The sequence below is a fragment of the Oryza glaberrima genome, chromosome 1 (assembly GCF_000147395.1).
Source record: "Oryza glaberrima chromosome 1, OglaRS2, whole genome shotgun sequence".
Classification (NCBI taxonomy): domain Eukaryota; kingdom Viridiplantae; phylum Streptophyta; class Magnoliopsida; order Poales; family Poaceae; genus Oryza; species Oryza glaberrima.
Genome location: NC_068326.1, coordinates 14,850,317 through 14,871,115, shown reverse-complemented (window position 1 = coordinate 14,871,115; position 20,799 = coordinate 14,850,317). Strand labels below are relative to the sequence as shown.

At 49.2% G+C, this 20,799-nt stretch overlaps 3 protein-coding genes across 3 annotated transcripts; 2 read left to right on the top strand and 1 right to left on the bottom strand.

Annotated features, from left to right (window-relative positions):
- Window positions 1–1,696: 1,696 nt before the first annotated feature.
- Window positions 1,697–2,926, bottom strand: LOC127760871 (uncharacterized). The gene has a single exon (XM_052285195.1). It carries the CDS (start codon window positions 2,900–2,902, stop codon window positions 1,697–1,699), a length of 1,206 nt encoding a protein of 401 aa, XP_052141155.1. The 5' UTR covers window positions 2,903–2,926.
- A 993-nt stretch (window positions 2,927–3,919) lies between these two features.
- LOC127760675 (uncharacterized) lies at window positions 3,920–5,041 on the top strand. Its single transcript, XM_052284966.1, has one exon. The coding sequence runs from the start codon at window positions 4,070–4,072 to the stop codon at window positions 5,009–5,011; it is 942 nt and encodes a 313-aa protein (XP_052140926.1). The 5' UTR covers window positions 3,920–4,069; the 3' UTR covers window positions 5,012–5,041.
- Window positions 5,042–17,473: 12,432 nt separating this feature from the next.
- On the top strand, window positions 17,474–18,235 carry LOC127753811 (pathogenesis-related protein PRB1-2-like). The gene has a single exon (XM_052279257.1). The coding sequence runs from the start codon at window positions 17,474–17,476 to the stop codon at window positions 18,026–18,028; it is 555 nt and encodes a 184-aa protein (XP_052135217.1). The 3' UTR covers window positions 18,029–18,235.
- Window positions 18,236–20,799: the final 2,564 nt, after the last annotated feature.

The window sequence follows — 20,799 nt, the reverse complement described above, 5'->3', positions numbered from 1 at the left end:
GTGTCTTAGTGTTTTTCTTTTCTCTTGTTTTTCCCACCCACCCGTATGCTGGCGATCATTATCTAAAAAAAAAAAAACCCGTATGCTGGCGATGCAGGACAACCTTCGATCAGCAGCGTGCAATTTTGAGAAGGATGCAACAGTAGGAGTGACGGAGCCAATAAAAATTTGCGGTGGTGGTGGGAACAGTTGAAGGCAAAGGTTGTGAGGTAGTGTTTGGATCTAGAAACTTAACTTTAGTCTCTTTATATAGACACTAATTTAGAATATTAAATATAGACTACTTATAAAACTAATTACATAAATGAAATCTAATTTGCGAGATAAATTTTTTAAGCCTAATTAATGCATAATTAGAGAATGTTTAGGCTAATTATAGATTAATTAGGCTCAATAGATTTGTCTCGCGAATTAGTTCAAGATTATGAATGGGTTTTATTAATAATCTACGTTTAATATTTATAATTAGTGTTCAAACATCCGATGTGATAGGGACTTAAAAGTTTTAGTCCTATCTAAACAGGGTCCAGTGTTGGGAGGAGGTAGTGCTGGATGAAGGCCAAGTCGGTATGGGGGAGGACTGGGAGGTTACAAGGGATGACGGTGGCACTGGATGTCAATGATACAAACTGAGTCAACTATGCGCCTGATCAGGGTGGGGTGCCGGTGTCGAAGAGACAAGGCCGACTATGTCAGAGAAGCGGGGGGGGGGGGGGGGATCAACGGTGGCGCTGGATGCGATGACAACTACACTGTCCTACAATGGGATGGAATAGCTTAGTGCCGGCCGCCGTTGATGTGGGTTTGGCCGATGAAATGTCGTGGCCAAATTTAGACCCTGTTGGCAAAAAAAAAATTTGGTCTTACGTGTCACATCGGATATACAGACACACATTTGAAGTATTAAACGTTGTCTAATAACAAAACAAATTATAGATTCCGCTTGGAAACTGCGAGACGAATTTATTAAGCCTAATTAATTCGTTATTAGCAAATGTTTACTGTAGCACCATATTGTTAAATTATGGCGTAATTAGGCTCAAAAGATTCGTCTCGCAATTTACACGCAATCTGTGTAATTGGTTTTTTCTATATTTAATATTTCATGTATGTGTCTAAATATTCGATGTGATAGTGTGAAAAGTTTTTAGTTGGGAACTAAATAGGGCCTTAGCCAATGCCCAGATGAGTTTAGCCATCCGGCCGGTTAGCACTTGGAGAGGTTAAATATTTACTTTATAGAGCCAGCTAGCAAAGGCTTCTGGATCTTAAAGAGATTAGCCCAAATGAACACAAAACAAAATAAAAATTATACTAGTATCTATCAAATTTTTAGAAGCAAATTTATCTGCAAATATATAACAAAATTGAAAGAATGAATGTGTGATCCAACAGGCGAAGAAACTGACTGAAATCAAGCTGAAAATTTGGCAACATTTTTAGTAAATCTGTTAAATGATTCTCCAATCAAACTCGTTGATGGTCCACCGATCTCGTTATACCTTGTGGTAAATGCACCTATATTTTCTTTTAAAAAAATGCACCCATATGGGCATATGGACTTGTATTTTCAAGATAAAAAAAACTCAAAAGTTTTAACAAAACCTCACATATTTATGACGTGAAAGAGTGGCCAAACATGGCTTTGTGAGTCTCAGATTATCGAGAAAAAGCAACGCACTTTGTATTTGCTAGACTAAAATTTTTCAGAAGGCAACAAGAGAGGTGATGAGTGGCGCCATGGCATCAGGAAAGGGTAAGCCCATCCAGCGCTCCTGAACGTGGCCTCCACCTGCATGTTGCTGAGCCAGAATGCGATGTGCCGGTGAGGCCCAGCGTGATTCTGGAAGCAGATCAGCACCACGCCGGCGACCACCGCGCACACGTGGCGAATCGGAGGGTATTGTACTTTCCCTATCACCTCGCATGCCGGCAGCCACCTCTCAAGCTCCCACGTCCACGCCCACGGCCACGACCCCTTCCCTGTCCTGAGGCGCCACACCTTGAACACCGTGCCGTGGGGTGCGTCCGCGAGGACGACGAGGCAGCACCCGCCGTCCTCCGCCTCGCCGACGGCGTACTTGGACCGCGGGTGCACGCCCTCGGGGAGGTGGACGTACGAGAACCGCATGGGTCCCGCGTCGAACACCTGCAGCTTCGTCGTGTCGCGGTGCTTCCAGTAGATCCGCCCCGCCGCCTGCATCCCCGGGAAGTAGGAGTACTCGCTGGGGCGCTTCGGGTTGATGACGCGGTCGTAGTCCCACCGGCCGCGCCGCCACGCGCCGGTGCACGAGCTGTACACCGCGCCCCGCGCCGCGCGCTCGCCGTTGTGCTCGACGGACACCATGCGGAAGGAGCCCGGGCAGCCGTCACCGCCGTAGCCGGCGAGAAGGCAGTGGGTGAAGTGGCTGGAGGGGTACCACGATGGTCGACGGATGGAAACTCCGCGGCGCGAGAGCGGGTCGTAGACGAGGAGATCGCTCTCGTTGGCGAAGAGGAGGCGGCCGTGGCGGCAGTCCTGGACGCGCCACCCAGCGTTTGCGTCGACGCGCGTGAGGAAGAAATCGCCGCCTCGTACGGCGGCGTCGGAGCAACCATCAAACTGGGCACGTGCGGGGTGGAAGGTCGGTATCACTGACTCGTCGTCGGCGTCGGTGGCGAAGTGGCCGAGGAGCGAAGGATGAAGCGCCCGGAAGCGGCGAAGGAATGCCCACGAGGAGGCGATCGCTCGCAAGCGCGCGCAGGCACAGGCGGCGCGGGCGAGCGAGGCGATGGACGGGAGGCGGACGAGGATCTCCTCGAGGACGTCGTCGTTGAGAGAATCAATTGAAGGGGACGAGGCGTCCGCCGGCGGGAGGCAGGTCGGCTTGCCGGCGCGCTTGCGTTTCCTGCCGCGTCTCATCGCGTAAAGCGATCGGCGACGGCAGCGACGACGGGTCGGAAGATGGAAGGAACGAATCAATTTGAAGGCATGGTATTTGCAAGTTTTCTCCTGTTTCTTTGGAAATAGCAGATATATCTGATAAGTGGAATTTTGTCCCTTGAGGGAATATCCCCTCGTTTTGGAAATAGCAGATATATCTCAGAAGTGGAATTTTATCCCTCAAGGGGATATTCCCTCGTTTTGTGTATGTCGTTCAAAGAGTCATCAAATTTTTTTGAAAAAAATTAGTAGGAAAGATCAATATGTGATATATCTTTTCACAAACATGCGTGTTATATAATTTGAAACAAAAATAATAAATTTGACCGCTCTATTTATAGTCAAATTTGTTATTTTTGTTTCTACTTGTATAAGTTGAATTTGAATTTGTATGTTTGTGAAGTGACATATCACATATTGATCTATTCTACTGATTTTTTTTTCATAGTAAATTTTTTATTTTTGTTTCTACTTGTGTAAGTTGAATTTGAATTTGCATATTTGTTAAGTGACAATATCTATTCTACTAAATTTTTTTATGACTTTTTAGTTGATATGCAAAAATGATGGGATATTCTCTTAAGGATAAATTGAGTTTTCCATATATCTCCAATACTTTTTAGTAGTTTCGATAGATACGAGAGCTCTGTTCCAATCCAGAACGAACTCTTTCTCTGCAAGGAAGAATATATATAGTATATATGATGTCAAGTTTTCCTGAGTCCCAGAGCGATCTGATCGACCGAGTTGTGTCATGCCGTACTACGCACCGTGTATTGAGGCATGAAGCGCAAGGCATCACCCTCCAGTTTTTCCGGTGATCCACCGCCGGCCGCATCGCCCACAACCGTCGACTCGTTCTGTGACGATGTCATCGCGGAGTTCCTCGTGCGGCTGCCGTCAGTCCCGTCGCTGGCTCGCGCCGCCTGCGCTGTGAAGCGGTGGCGCCGGGTGGCCTCGTCCCCCGCCTTCCTCCGCCGCTTCCACGCCCTCCACCCCGGCCAAGCCCAACCTCTCCTCGGCCACTACTACTACACTGAATGCTCTTCGCGGCCGGTGTTCCAACCAGCGCAGCCCACCTTCTCCGACCCCGAACTATCCGCGGTCGTCCGACATGGCGATTTCTTCCTCACTCCCGTCACGTCCATGGGCCGCCTTGAAGTTGAAGACTGCCACCAAGGCCGCCTCCTACTGAGGAATTGCGACACCAACGAGCTCACCGTTTTCGACCCTGTAGCCCGCCGTGTCCTGGCGAAGCTCACCCCACCGCGGCATGGCAACAAGCGGGCATTTCATCACAACTCCGGCAGCTTCTTGATCCCTGGCCGCGTCGGCGATCAGGCAGCGTCGTCGTCGTCGTTCCGTGTGGTCACCATGCAGAGATGTAGTACGACAGTAATATACGCCTCGGGAGGAGATCAACGGCTGGACATGGAGCGACTGGCTGTGTACGACTCCTCCACGGGTGCGTGGAGCGCTCGCCCGTGGACCAACACCGGCGACATCGACATGCCGCTGCCTCTCAAAGTGAAACGTTATTCAGCCATGCACGCGCCAGGTCGCATCTGCTGGAAGAGGCTACGCGGCGGCTCTCCTAACAGTCTTGTCTCCCTGGACGCCGAAACCATGGGGTTCCCCGAAGTCGTGCCTCCGCCCGGGGTCCTCCTGGGCCCGTCGTACGCCGTCGGCGACACCGACGACGGCTCCATGTGCTTGGTCAACATGGAGGAGAGAGGGACGATGAGGCTGGTCATGTTGTCTAAGAAAAAATGGCACCTCAGAGTTTGGCTTCTTGGAAAGTCTGGATGCGGCGGCCGCGCGTGGGTGCTGGACCAAGAACAGGAAACATCGCTGACGACGTCGACCGAAGACGCTGCTGATATGCTATGGGATTATGATCAAGCGTGCCGCGTTGTCGCCGTAAACGCCGGCGTCGTGCTGATGTGCCTCCACTCGCCACGACGCCTGAACGACCGCTACATTGCCTTTCGTCTCAGCAACTTAGAGGTTGTTGCGAGTTTTAGTGCGAGTGAGCCTGTGTTTCAGTACCAGATGCCATGGCCTCCGGTTTTGTTGCCCACGGCTTAGCAATGAGTGTTATGTTGCTTCTGAGTCCACTTGGTTTTTGTGACCTCTGTTCTAATTAAGAAGAACGTGTTTCAACACTTAAGTTTTTTATTCCTTTAACTTAAAAAATGCCCGTGCATCACTATAGGAGACAATAGGACCTCATGTTACATAGTCATATGATAAACTAGTTGGCACTCCGCGTCTTTGCCGCGGGTTTTGTAGTTTTATCGTCAAACAAAATCATAGTTTAAATGGTTAGGTGTAACTCTATGTATTTATAAAATATATAATAATGTGGATTTATATATGTCGTATATATGCTATTACAATACAATTCATGCTTTATTTTTCCAAGCGCAATTGTGTATTGTTATAATATATGAATATTATTTTCATGTGCAATATGGGTATCGTTATAGTTAGACAATTTGCATCTCTCTACTTCACTCAAGTTTTTTCTAAAAATAGATTTAGGTAACGATACCTAATAATTATATGCTATCTTATCGTGCATAATAAAATAAAACACACATATTAAACAATAATTTGAGTTGTATTCGGAAAACATGGTGTTATGCACAATGAGGTGGAGCAAAGGGAGGTGAATAGATAACTAATAAATGATTGAATTGAATGAATAAGTATAGCTTCTTAATCCAACGGTTATTATCTTTGTACCAATATGATCTAATGACTTAAAATTATTGATGATGTGACTTCTTGCATTGTCTTGCTTTATAGGAGTAAATACTCCTTAGTGAGTACCAACTATATCAGAAGATAGGATATCCTCTAAACAAAATAAAAGCCCACTGTAGATTCCAGTTTAGCCTTACCTAGCTCTAACCCTCGAGTTATTAATAGAGCAACATCCATGAATACATAACCATGCCAAAACGTGGGTTCTAATAGAATAATAAATATTAAAAGGAATCCAGTAAACCACTGGGATTATTGTACACTTGTTGACGAAAAATCCGCGCTTAGCTAGCTTATGGTGCCAAAACTGTGTTGGCGCGAACTAAGTCGATGAACATAACGGCCTGGGATATCTTCTTAGCTCCAGTGCAGGTCCAAAGGTTGATAAGATACGGACGTGCCAGTCAGTTTGATCCTGTAACTGACAAGATATACAAATAGTAGATCAATGAGCCAATCGGCTGACAAGCCGGTGGAGTAATTCCGGCCGATGCCGATACCAACCGATAGCGATAGGATTTTGAGCTATCGGCTATATGGTTGATGTAGAGTCTGACACTTGATGTAAACAAAGACAATCGGCTGATGATAATGCAACAAAACAATAATATAATCCAGTAGAAACCAATTGGCTAACAATATGATAGAATAAGCATTGATCCGAAGGTTAAAATATGCATCGGCTAGAAGTACGATGTCATTAAATCAAAACGAATAGATAAACAGTGAAACCTTTGTCGCGATCGGCTAAATCTAACTTGTATATAATCTTTATAAGCCGATGCAATATCTAGATAACTCATCGGCTGAAACCACGATGAAACCCTTATTGGAAATCAATAAAATATACAAGTTTATGGTTCTAAGCACGACTGGGGCTGATGCAGCGCAAAGTATGAAAATAAACATAATATGTAGACAATCAAGCCCTTGACTAAATTTCAGGGTGGTAGACACCTTAGTTAATCTAATCTGGTAAAGCAATTTAGCCGATACCGGCATAAACCCTAAAACGAATCTTAGCTGATACAAATAAATTGAACTACCAAACTAGATTAACTAAGATATATGATAGATAGGTACTTACATTGACAAGATCAGAGTGTCGAAGCTCTAACCCCGCCGATGCAAATAACCATGACAAGTATAAACTCGTTGAACAATAGAAAAGTAAAAAGGGTGGTGTTGTGCCGAAGTTGTATTAGATTATAATGCTATGGGGTTCATATTTATGCCTGAGTACAAACTTAGTCCATTATGGACTCGATTCAAATTTTCCTAAAAATAAGATACAAACAAGACTACACGGTGGTCTCTTGCCAAATCTCTAACAAAACTGACTTAAATATCCTAATTATTAGATACAATTACCTTATTCGAGTTCTATCTCTAATTGGCAACGACGATTATCTTAATCTAGGTGCAAACCGAGCCCAAGTTATACCGTATCGGCTGTATCGGCTATCAACCTTATCAATTGTTATCGACTTAAGCTCAGTTTGCAGCCGATACAGTGTCCAGCCGATGCGCAGTCCGACTTCAAAACCAACTTGATCTTGCACCAAATCCGCTTCGATCTTGTTCCTTCTTCTCCGAGTTTGATACAAAATTCCATTGTTAACAACACTACAACAAATTCTCATGGTCTTATTATTTTTTCCATTATTCAAACTTGTATATTATGTCATACTGTCTTAATTGGACTATGCGCTGCAATAAACTTGTATTGTAATAATTGAACTCTAGATGTCATTGCCAGAGAAGCGCAATCTGGTATATATCTTGTTGTGTAGAGCATAATTTTATTGCAAATGCTACAACAAAAATCATGTGGATGCAAACCTTGCTTGCAGTTAGGAATTATAAGTCCTCAGGCAGCCAATATTTGGTGTGACAATCTAGGTGCTAACTACTTATCAACAAATCCAATTTTCCATGCAAAAAAAAATATTGAGGTTGACTATCACTTCATCAGAGAACGGGTAAGTCATAAACTTTTACAAATTGATTTTGTTTCATCTAGTGATCAAGTTGCAAATGGTTTTACTAAGCCATTGTCAGTTAGACTTCTAGATAATTTGAAGAACAACATGAACCTAGCTCAGTCACGATTAAGTGTTAGATAAGATCGTTGGTCACACCTGATAATAGCAGAACATATAGATCATTGGTCGCCTTTCCTGATTTTGTGGTCCTACCGATTCTATCAGCGCATATCTCTGTAAGACACAATAGGTGTTGTTCCTATCTATATTAACACAAAGGCGACGCGCGGGATTGGTGCGATCGTTTCCATCTAGAAAACTCACATGGTATCAGAGTGTCGATCCATCTAGGGCGATCCTCATGGTGTCGTCATCCTCAAACACAATGGCCACCAATCCACTTCAAGGCCACTGTGTTTCAAAGAAATAAGGGAAGGCGAATCATGTGTTCTAGAAGGTGCAGATCATCACCGCTGTCCAAGGAGCTTGACTCCAAGGGCATCTCACTAATGCCAGCAAGAAACCTAGCTATTGTTGAGGTCTCCGTCACCATCGATGGCAAGACGGAGAAGAAGACCAATCAATAGGTCATGGGCTACTTGCTCTCGTCCCTATCAAGGGATGTCCTTATGCAAGTTGCGACATGTGAGACAACGACTAAAGCATCAGGTGTGATTGAAGTGATGTACTCAACTCACACCCGGGCACGATCAATCAACACCAGAATTGCGCTCATGAACACCATGAAGGGAACCCCCTATCAGTCCCAGAGTACTTTGCGAAGATGGAGTCCCTTGCCGAGGAGATGACGATGGCTAGCGGTTGTCCACATGACGAAGAAGATCTAATCCAGTATATCGTAACTCAACTTGGTGAAGGATACAATGAAGTTGTTTCAGCTATGTGCGCACGGGTTGAACCAATCTCTGTTGGGGAGTTGTACTCACAAGTTCTCAACTATATATGAAGTCCGTTATGTGGAGGCGTTATTTTTTTATTTTTTTATCACTGACAGCGGATTCCATGAGTGTCACATAGGATGAAACCGCTATCCAAACAGCCAAGGGACTTGATTTGGTCAGATGTTTGAAGAGTGGGGAGACATTATACCTGATATTGCGGTTGAGGGAGGCTATTCAATCAGGAGCAAGTATTGAGGGAGGCATCTCTTATACTGATTTCTGGGTCCAATCCCTTAGCGTTGATTGGGCCACGTGGCTAAAACTGGAAGCAATTTTACATATGATAAAACCGTGCCACGTGTCCTATCCCGTAACACGGCCCGCACCTATCCGCCCCTTCCCATCCCGAAACGCCGCAGCCTCCCCTCCTCATCGCTCCGCCTCCTATTGCTGCCGGCCGCCGCTGCATCCTTCTCCTGATCTCCTTCCCATGGCAGGCACCACGGCAACCTTCTCCTCCCCATCACCGCCTCCTATGATGGATAAGTCTTTGTGGTCCTCGTTTGTGATTCTTTCTTTTGCTTTTGGGTAGTTTCACCTTTTCAGGACAGCATCTAATCCTTTAGCATATTTTCAGTTGCTAGGACAGCTGCGGTTAGTAGGACAGCAGCAGTTAGCATCTCCTTTATGCCCCCCCGTTTATGCTTTATTCAGTTTGGATGCCCTCTAGGATAGCATCCCTTTCAAATTTCGAATTTTAGACTAGAAGAGTGCAGCAACAGGCTTGCAGCCAGTTATGGCTATATATATGTATCTAACCTCCCTCGGGAAGGTATGGCTTTTGTGTTTTGTGAATGAAGAAAACCAGAAAATTGCCCCATCTCGAGTGTCATCCTCTTCTCAATGAGAGTAACCATTGAAATTCTAACATCTGGTATCAGAGCCACACTTTCCTGCAGGCTAAACATCTCTTGTTCCACCCCTTCCCAAGCTCGGTTGAGCTCTCAGCCAGCAGCAGCAGTAGCACCGGTTGCTCCTCCTTCCCCTTTCCCTTTCCCCTCTCCACGCAGCAGCCCCCCGGAGGTGCGCCATGTCCGACGCTCGGTCTCGGCGTTCGGTCGCCTCGAGCACTTGGCGTCAGCAGGACGCCGAGCTCGCTGCAACAGAAGAGCGCAGGCGAGCAACGGCTCAGACCGCTGCAGCAGCAGCGAGGGCAGCCAGACTGGCGGCAGCGGAGTTGGCAGCAGCCAGGGCGGAGGCGAAGGCGGAGGCGGCGGAAGATGCGGCATATGCTGCAGAGGTAGAGGTTGAGACCTTGCGCAGCAGCATCAATGGCTCCATCGCCGGCGACATCACCGCCGATAGGGAGCTTGAGGAGCTGGCAAGAGGAAGGGCATAGGAGCGGGCAGAGCGGTGGGCAGTAGCCCACCTCCACGGCGGCGGCGGCGGCCCAAGGGACCGCGCGCCCGCCGACGGGAACCCAGACGGGCGCGGGCGTGCCGGCGGCAGCCTGGAGCCCGCACGCGGCCCTCGCAGGCAGCGCGGCTCTCTCTCCCCTGACCGGCGCTATGGTCACCACGGCGTCCAGACGGTGATCAGGGACTTTGGTCCCGGCGGTGGGTGGCCTACCCTCACCAAAACCAACTACATCGAGTGGGCCGCGGTGATGAGGGTGAGGCTCCAGGTGCGGCACATGTGGGAGGCAGTCTGGTACGGCGACGTCGACTACGACGAGGATCGGCGGGCACTGGATGCCCTCATCGCTGCAGTCCCGCCTGAGATGCAGTTCTCGCTTTCCCAGAAGCGGACTGCCAAGGAGGCCTGGGACGCCATCCCTGCGGCACGCATCGGCAGCGACCGCGCCCGCAAGTCCACACTGCAGGCACTCCGCAAGGAGTGGGAGAACCTGGCCTTCAAGCCAGGTGAGGATGTTGATGACTTTGCTCTCCGTCTCAACACTCTCGCAGAAAATGGTGCAGTACGGCGACGACACCTACGACGAGGAGAGAGCTGTCGAGAAGCTCTTCCGCTGCGTCCCTGAGAAGTACAGGCAGATCGCTCGCTCGATTGAATCTCTGCTGGACCTCTCCACGATGTCGATCGAGGAGGCGTTAGGTCGCCTCAAGGTCGTCGATGGTGATGAGCCACAGCCTCTCTCGGGGCCCATCACCATCGGCGGGAAGCTCCATCTCACTCGGGAGCAGTGGGAGGCCTCTCAGGGTGACGGGAGGAAGGGGGAGTCATCTTCCCCAACAGGCGGCCGTAAGCCGCGCAAGGCGCGGGGAGGTGTCTAGCTACGGTGGGCGCGAAGACGTGCCGAGGGTGGCGCCCGCAGAAGCGCCCAGGGCGTTGCCACCGGCAACCACAAGCCGGCACGAGACGACGCATGCCGCAACTGTGGCAAGCTTGGCCATTGGGCCAAAGACTGTCGACAGCCACGACGCGGCTAGGCCCACGTTGCACGGGTGGAGGAGGAAGAGCGGCTCTGCTCCTGGCTCACGCAAGCATCGAGCTACCTCCAGTGGCACCGGCCGCAGCGGCTTTCCTCCACCTTGATGAGCCGAAGGTACTCGTCTCCCTCTGCAACGGCTCCAGCAACGACAAGGCTAATGGGTGGTACCTCGACACCGGCGCCACCCATCACATGACCGGCCGACGGGAGTTCTTCACCGAGTTCGACTCCAGCGTCCGAGGCTCCGTCAAGTTCGGGGACGCCTCCGGCGTGGAGATCAAGGGTGTTGGCTCCGTCACCTTCACCGCCAAGTCCGGTGAGCACAGGCTGCTCACCGGAGTCTACTACATCCCCGCGTTGAGGAATTCTATCATCAGCGTAGGACAGCTGGATGAGAACGGCTCACACGTGTTGGTCGAGGACGGACTCATGAGGATTTGGGATCGCCGTCGTCGCCTCCTTGCCAAGGTAACCAGAGGCACTAATCGACTCTACATCCTCAGCACGCAGGTCGCACAACCAGTCTGCCTCGCCGCTCGTCGGGACGACGAGGCGTGGCAGTGGCACGAGCGCTTCGGGCACCTCCACTTCGAGGCCCTGAAGCGGCTCAGTGCCAAGGAGATGGTGCGAGGCATGCCGTGCCTTGACCACGTGGAGCAGCTCTGCAACGTCTGCGTGGTAACGAAGCAGCGGCGGCTCCCCTTTCCCCAGCAGACGAGCTTCTGAGCCAAGGAGCGGCTCGAGCTCGTGCACGGGGACTTGTGTGGCCCAGTGACACCGGCCACACCAGGAGGACGACGTTACTTCCTGCTGCTCGTCGACGACCTCTCCCGCTACATGTGGGTGATGGTCCTCGGCAGCAAGGGAGAGGCTGCGGATGCCATCAGGCGCGCGCAGGCCGCTGCAGAGGCGGAGTGCGGCCGCAAGCTGCGTGTGCTGCGCACCGACAACGGTGGCGAATTCACGGCGGCTGAATTCGCGTCGTACTGCGCTGATGAGGGCATTCAGCGCCACTACACCGCGCCGTACAGCCCGCAGTAGAACGGCGTCATCGAGCGGCGCAACCAGACGGTTGTGGGGATGGCTCGGGCTCTCCTCAAGCAGAGGGGGATGCCGGCCATCTTCTGGGGGGAGGCGGTGGTGACAGACGTCTACATCCTCAACCGCTCGCCTACCAAGGCCCTCGATGGCAGGACACCGTACGAGGCTTGGCATGGGCGCAAGCCGGCGGTCTCCCACCTACGGGTCTTCGGCTGCCTCGCGTTCGCCAAAGAGCTTGGCCACATCGGCAAGCTCGACGACAGGAGCACCCCAGGGGTGTTCATCGGCTACGCGGAGGGCTCGAAGGCCTACCGCATCCTCGACCCGGAGACACAGCGTGTGCGCACAGCGCGCGACGTAGTGTTCGACGAAGGGCGAGGGTGGGTATGGGACAAGGCGGTGGATGATGGTTCGACTCCGACGTACGACGACTTCACCATCGAGTATGTCCACTTCGAGAGAGCTGGGGGAGTAGGCAGCTCTTCTTCACCGAGCGTGTCTACCCCAGTCCCCGAGCCTCCACCGACTCCAACACCAACACACCCTCGGGCCACGACTTCGACTACGACGAGCTCTTCGTCGACTCCACCCCAGCCATTGTCCCCACGTGCTCCAGCACCAACAGCCACTCCTCCGGGCACGTCTACTCCGACGCCAGCTCGTGTTGAGCGTAGCCCGGTGGAGTTCGCTACTCCGCTCTCCCACGACGGGGAGCGCATCGACGCGTACCACGACGGCGAGCAGCTACGGTACCGTACGATGCAGGATCTTCTCGGCGACCAGCCGGTGCCGGGACTGGTGCCTCGCGACCTGGAGGCACAGTTGCACCTTGCGTGCGACGACGGTGAGTCTCGGTCTTTTGCAGAGGCCGAGAAACATGCGGCATGGCGTGCCGCGATGCAATCGGAGATGGACGCGGTTCAGGAGAACCGCACCTGGGAGCTTGCTGACCTTCCTCGTGGTCACCGCGCGATCACCCTTAAGTGGGTGTTCAAGCTGAAGAGGGATGAAGCCGGAGCCATCGTCAAGCACAAGGCTCGCTTGGTGGCACGCGGCTTCGTGCAGCAGGAGGGGATCGACTACGACGATGCCTTCGCTCCCGTGGCACGGATGGAGTCCGTGCGACTCCTCCTTGCACTGGCCGCTCAGGAAGGCTAGGGTGTCCATCACATAGACGTCAAGTCGGCATTCCTGAACAGCGACTTGAAGGAGGAGGTCTACATGCACCAGCCGCCGGGATTCGTGCTTCCCGGCAAGGAGGGCAAGGTGCTACGCCTGCACAAGGCCCTCTATGGCTTGCGGCAGGCACCGAGGGCATGGAATGCCAAGTTGGATTCCACGCTCAAGGGGATGGGCTTTGAGCAAAGCCAGCACGAGGTGGCCATCTACCGGCGGGGCAATGGTGGAAATGCCTTGCTGGTGGGTGTCTACGTCGACGACTTGGTGATCACCGGCACCAAGGATGCGGAGGTCGCGGCGTTCAAGGAGGAGATGAAGGCCACCTTCCAGATGAGTGATCTGGGGCCTCTCTCCTTCTACCTGGGGATTGAGGTGCACCAGGACGACTCCGGGATCACGCTTCGACAGACCGCCTACGCCGAGCGCGTCGTTGAGCTGGCTGGGCTCACTGATTGCAACCCAGCTCTCACTCCGATGGAGGAGAGACTGAAGCTGAGCCGTGATAGCACAACGGAGGAAGTGGATGCTACACAGTACTGGCGTCTTGTGGGGAGCCTTCGTTACCTCACCCACACACGGCCGGACTTGGCCTTCTCCGTCGGCTACGTCAGTCGGTTCATGCAGCGACCGACGACGGAGCACCAGCAGGCTGTGAAGAGGATCATCCGCTACGTTGCGGGGACTCTCGACCACGGTCTCTACTACCCGAGGTGTCCTGGCAAGGCACACTTCGTCGGGTATAGCGACAGCGACCACGCCGGTGACATCGACACCATCAAGAGCACGAGCGGGATTCTCTTCTTCCTCGGCGAGTGCCTCGTTAGCTGGCAGTCGGTCAAGCAGCAGGTGGTGGCCCTGTCCAGCTGCGAGGCCGAGTACATGGCGGCCTCCGCCGCTTCGACCCAAGCGCTCTGGCTTGCTCGACTGCTTGGTGATCTCCTTGGCAGAGACACTGGAGCGGTAGAGCTTAGGGTGGACAGCAAGTCCGCTCTGGCCCTGGCAAAGAACCCCGTTTTTCACGAACGGAGCAAGCACATCCAGGTGAGATACCACTTCATCCGAAGCTACTTGGAGGAAGGGAGCATCAAGGCGAGCTACATCAACACCAAGGACCAGCTTGCGGACTTGCTCACCAAGCCTCTTGGGAGGATCAAGTTCCTCGAGCTCTGCTCCAGGATTGGGATGGCCCAACTTCCCCACAAGACGACGCACAAGACTTAGGGGGAGAATGATGGATAAGTCTTTGTGGTCCTCGTTTGTGATTCTTTCTTTTGCTTTTGGGTAGTTTCACCTTTTCAGGACAGCATCTAATCCTTTAGCATATTTTCAGTTGCTAGGACAGCTGCGGTTAGTAGGACAGCTGCGGTTAGCATCTCCTTTATGCCCCCCTTTATGCTTTATTCAGTTTGGATGCCCTCTAGGACAACATCCCTTTCAAATTTCGAATTTTAGACTAGAAGAGTGCAGCAACAGGCTTGCAGCCAGCTATGGCTATATATATGTATCCAACCTCCCTCGGGAAGGTATGGCTTTTTGTGTTTTGTGAATGAAGAAAACCAGAAAATTGCCCCATCTTGAGTGCCATCCTCTTCTCAATAAGAGTAACCATTGAAATTCTAACATCCTATCCATCCCCTTCAGACGTCACCGCTGCACCATCCAAGCCACGCCACCAGTCCCTCATCGGACGAGCTCAAGGGTGCCAGATCCGGGCAGAACGAGCGCCGACGCTGCCTCCTGCCCATCCCTATTCTGGGCTCCCCTCGGACGACATGCACGGGCTGAGCGGCGACGCTGTCGATGACACCACGACGATGACATCCTCCTCAGCGAGATGCTCCAGTCGACCACCCCCGACGGTCTCTAGTTAATCCACAGCTGCTGCAGCTTTTTCCCCTTTATTCCTGCTCATCTTTAGGCCTCCTTCTCCCTGACCTCGCTGTGGAGGAACGAGCTAGACGGCGGCAGCCTTTCATCCACCGTCATCCTCAATTTTGTTTATTCTCTGGCAAAGAGGCAATAAAGCTCACCGGAGATGCACACAAGTTACCAATGCCGGTGCTCGTTTCTTTAGGTGAATACTGACTCATCTACACTTTCTTAATTGATCTGGAAAAATGCATCTAGATATTTTTTCTGAGTTCAATTAATCTATTAGCAAGGTTTCCATATCTGACATGATGCTTCATACTTTCCATGCATACAATCAGCAGATTAATGACCCGTAACCTTCATATATATTATAATCTGATGAGTATGTGTCAACGGTTGAGGACGTCAATCAGATATCGATCAAATGACCTCCAAATCATTTCATTATCTGTATACTTTGTTAGCAGCGATGCTTTCACCTATGGTCCGGTAGCTGCTACACTAATCTGCAAAAGGAAAAAGAAAGAAAGAGAGAAAAAGAAAACATAGCAAGGCATTTTGAGCTTAAATTTAGTTAGCATTAGTTAAAAAAAGTTAGCACATGATTGTTCGTTAAGATCCAAAACCTTTTGCTTACCTGATGCTAATTTTATGAACATTTGTCAAGTTGTTTATAAAATCTTCTTTATCTTTTTTATGGCACGGAGTAATCTAGCAAAACTAACCCCAAGAAATCGTTTCTACTATGCTCACATCAGTGGGACAATTTTGACCTATAAGAACAGCAGAAAGAAATTGCCCTTTCTATTTTGCTTTTAAAACTAGAGTTTCTTTGCTTTCCATTTTCACCTCTGCATGAATGAAGATCACAACCAGAACTTCTGCTTGGGCTACCCTATAGTCACAAAGAACTTTGTCTTGATAACAGGCTGCATTTCTTTTAGATCACATATACTTGTATTATGCTCTCTCAAAATTATTTGTTTCATGTTATATTCTGATAACCGAGTCACTGCCTTATCCTTTAGATATTAAAATCTGAATTAAAGTCTACCATAGCTCAAATTCAAGGGGCTACATTGTTAATGTTATGTTATGTTCCATGTTATGTTTCATGTTATGTTCCGTTTCTTCAGAACACATGTTTTTTCTGTTCCTTATTTACATTTTCTTAAGTTGACATAGAGTGCTGGGACTGAGAAATGCAGGTGCAGAACTGGGACTTTAACCACTGTACAATTCAGTGAGAGAGCAATGCTCATGCCAAACAAGGCTGTAGTAAATGAGATATCACAAGACGGTAGATTCAATGATAAGTTATATTATTATCCTCACTGAAAATATTGTCTTACTTTCTATTCATTACAAATAGTTAAATCTCCTTATTTCATCATTGATGCTAATCACAAAGTATTGATCATGTAATATCTTTGTAAGGAAAACATATTTGATATGAACCTCATATTGTTTTTATAAGGAGAAACAAAGTTGATCTCTCATTGTCAGTAACAAAAGCAACTGAGTTTGATGGTATGTAAAACTAGATTATCGGGTAAGTTGAATGTAAAATTTTGTGATTATGTAGCTCTTTTTTTTGTTTTGGATATACATATTTAGTTATGATCAATTCTTATTTACCTGACTTCATAATTAACAGTGCACTGGGTCCATCCAATTGAGCTAGCCTATATATACTAATGCGCGGCAAATATTTTCTAGTGATAGACTTATTCTACTCCAAAATAAAACACCGTTTTTGATGGTCCAAGGCTTGCTTGAATGACCAGGGCCAAATCGGTCTACTCCCAAAAAAGATCAAGTTAGGCCGATTCTCTCATTAGCAGATATATGCCTTGAGAAACCTGGCTTAACAGTCTTATATGATGTATCACGAAAGTTATTTCCATGATACGTATAGATACATCTCTCGTCTTAACTTAATTCCTGCCAGAATGTGACGTGCATGCGCACACAAGAGCCATCCGGCTAGTATACTCCAGTACTCTGCGAAATTCTTCAGAGCACACCACCGGCCGGAGCGGTCCAATATTTGGCTCCCAAGCACTATAGCTGAGAGTCCAAACATATATATACGTGTTCTTATCTTAACGGTACACGTTACAGTATTCTCTATCCAACAAATCAATTAAACATGCCATGACTTGACTGGAGCTTTGTACGTTCATCTAAATAACAGAATCGAGTAGGCTGCAGATAAGTATGCAGTACCATCGCCTGTTCGTAGAATTCTTTGCCAGCACAAGGAAAATACCGGCACGCCTCGCCAACATTTCCATGCAAAACGAAGAAAATTCTCTCACACGTCGACTATAAATACCCCTCTGCATGCATGTACCAGCTATATACAGAAGTAAGAAAGCAGCTACGTTTACAAGCAGAGATGGAGGCATCCAAGCTAGAAATCTGCAGCTTGTTCGTGCTCGCCGTGGTAGCCGCTACAATGTTTCACTGCTCCGATGCCCAGAACTCGCCGCAGGACTACCTGTCGCCGCAGAACGCGGCCCGGTCCGCCGTCGGCGTGGGTCCGATGAGCTGGAGCACGAAGCTGCAGGGGTTCGCGGAGGACTACGCGAGGCAGCGGAAGGGCGACTGCCGGCTGCAGCACTCGGGCGGGCCGTACGGTGAGAACATCTTCTGGGGCTCCGCCGGCGCCGACTGGACGGCCGCGGACGCGGTGCGGTCGTGGTTGGACGAGAAGAAGTACTACAACTACGCCAGCAACAGCTGCGCCGCCGGGAAGGTGTGCGGCCACTACACGCAGGTGGTGTGGCGCGACTCCACCAACGTCGGCTGCGCCCGCGTGCGGTGCGACGCCAACCGCGGCATCTTCATCATCTGCAACTACGAGCCCCGTGGCAACATCGTTGGCCGCAGGCCCTACTGATCATACGACGTTGTTGCAACAAGCTATATATATGTGTCTAGCACGCATGCATCGTCCCTCGCTCGTTACATGCACGCGCTGTGTGTTTGTGTTATGTCTTAATTAGAGGGAGTAATAATAACATTAGTCAAATCAAATAAGTGAGTAAATGATGTACTTCAGCTTGGATTGAAATAAAGACAAAACCACGATCGATGCTTCTTGCTCTTTTCTATATAATATTACTCTATTCCTGTATCTAGTATAACTCCAAGTTCTAAACTGTAATCGATCAATTATATGTATATATATTCGAAACAAACTCTAACAAACTCTACCTTGACGAATATGCCACGCCAACCTGAATCTGTCACTTGCTTGAATCTCAGTGTCTTAGGACTTGAGTTCACTACTACAAAAATGCACATAGAGGTTGGCACTATAGGTGCCGGAAGTACTAAAACCAGTACCTATAGATCTTTTCCCACTTCTACTGGCTTAAAGTATATAGAACCGGCGCATTTGAGCAATTATAGATGCTAGTTCTAAATAAAAACCACCATCAATACACATAGGTGTCAGTTTTTTTAAAACCAGCACCTAGGTGCCGGTTTTATTAAAAAACCGATACCTGAAAAATCGAGCCAAGACCTGAAAAATCACCACACCCACCCAACCCCCTCTTTCCTCATTTCCTCACCCACCCATCCTATCTCCATCTCTCTCCTCCTCCATCCGCTGCTCTCTCTCTCCCTCACCTCTCTCTCCCTCTCTCAGTTCTCTCTCACTACACCACTCTCTCCCTCTCTCAGTGGCGACGGCGGGAGGGGAGGCGGCGGTGGCGCCCTCCTGCTCCTCCTCTCCATCCGACGACGGCGGCAGTGGTGGAGAAGGCTGGTGCGAGGTTTCTTTTAGGTCTTGATGTTAATGTGTTCTTTATGTTCTTGATGTGCTTGGGTCGGCTTGATTGAGCAGAGTTGGAGTTTTTTTTTCTCATGTTCATCCTTGTAGGTGTTGGTTCTTGGGTAAAACTGGCACCTATACATTATTATAGGTGCTGGTTCTACAACCAGCACCGATGGCTGAAGTCATCGGTGCCGCCTGCTGGGTGCCTATTGGAAAACCCGGCACCTACGACCGGTTCCCAACCGACACCAATGGACTTTTCTGTAGTAGTGGTTGATTCTTCCGTTGCTTACGTCAAGCCACCCCGATGAACCTTCACCAAGCTCACCATAATAAAGAGACTTCGCTATCCCTGTAACTTCTTTCTCTTGACTCCACAAATAACAGTGCTCCACCTTCTTATCATGGTTATGGATACCACATACCCAATAGTAATCGACTAAACTCAGCGGGGCCCATCATATACCAAGTCTTATACAGAATTATATCTCGTATATAGAAGGAGTTCCGGATAAGGAAGGACGAGTAGAGTTCTATATGGAAACAACAAGGACTACTCGAATTGTATCCATATTAGTCTCCCTAGTTCGACTTGGACAAGGGGACATCTATGGGTATAAATACAAGACCCCCTAGGAGGAGAGGGGAGATACAGAGACACACAATGGACACGAGACATAGAAGCCAACACACGCCGTCAGACATCGACATCAGAGATTAGCCTAGACGAACCCAATATGGTGCCTACGGAGGCCGACAAGAGGAATCTAGACTCTGATCTCGACGAGTTTGTACTCGAGGAGGAAGACTACCCTGTTGTCGACTACGTGTTGGTTATCTATGCCGCCAAGTCGATGACAGCTAGATAGGCTATCCAAAATATTGTACTTGTGTGATTCTAATGAATATAGAGCAATACCGGCTACGACCAACATGAGTAGGGCTATTACCTGTCAGATAAGGGGCCCGAGCCTGTATAAAAATCCTTGTCTCTATCTCTTTTACTTCAATCTCGCATATACCCTGGCACCAACGATCTCCATACCATGCAAATACTGTAGTCATGACCTAAAATGTCGAAAAGTATCAACCCACCAATCAGGTGAGTGGAAAATAGAGAGAACTGTAGGTAAAAATTTACCGTACCCCGATGTTCCTTCGCCCTCGCTAATGATCATGTTTGCAGACTTTTTGTCGTTGTGATCAGGACAATCCTTGGCCTAATGCCCAGACTTACCGCACACAAAGCAGTTGCCCTTCGCCTTTCCCTTGCATTTCTTCTTAAAATTGGTTGTTGCCTTTAGTTTGACATCACGTTTGACTTTCTTGTTATTGTTGTGGGGTGCATTAGGGTTCTTCTTTTGCACCAGGTTAGCGCTAGAACCTCTCTTGACCTTTTTATCGGGGTTGTCCTTTGCCCTCACCTTCTCCTCAACACCCAAAGAGCCAATGAGATCAGTAACACCGAACTCTTGCCAGTGTTTCAGAGAAGTGGCACAGTCCGATCAAGAAGGTAGCAATTTTGCAATAATGCCACCCGCCACAAACTTGCCCGGCAAGTCACAATTTTTATTCTCAAATTCCTTTGCCAGCGCCTGAATCTCATGAGCATGCTCTACTACAAAACAATAATTGACCATCTTGTAGTAATAGAACTGCTCCATGACAAACAACTCACTGCCAGCATCGGAAACTCCGAACTTGGCCTCAACTGCATCCCACATATCCTTCGCTGAAGGCATGTGCATGTAAACGTCCAATATATTGTCAGCTAGTACACTGATCAATGCTCTATGGAACAAGCAATCCGCAGACTCGAACTTAGCCTCCTCCTTAGGAGAGAGAGGCGGTTCACTCGGTTTGCCCCAAGAAACAGAGAAGCATAG

Excerpts from the sequence above, each read along its gene's own strand:
- LOC127760871 (XM_052285195.1), bottom strand. The coding sequence starts at position 2,902 with ATGAGACGCGGCAGGAAACGCAAGCGCGCCGGCAAGCCGACCTGCCTC.
- LOC127760675 (XM_052284966.1), top strand. The coding sequence starts at position 4,070 with ATGGGCCGCCTTGAAGTTGAAGACTGCCACCAAGGCCGCCTCCTACTG.
- LOC127753811 (XM_052279257.1), top strand. The coding sequence starts at position 17,474 with ATGTACCAGCTATATACAGAAGTAAGAAAGCAGCTACGTTTACAAGCA.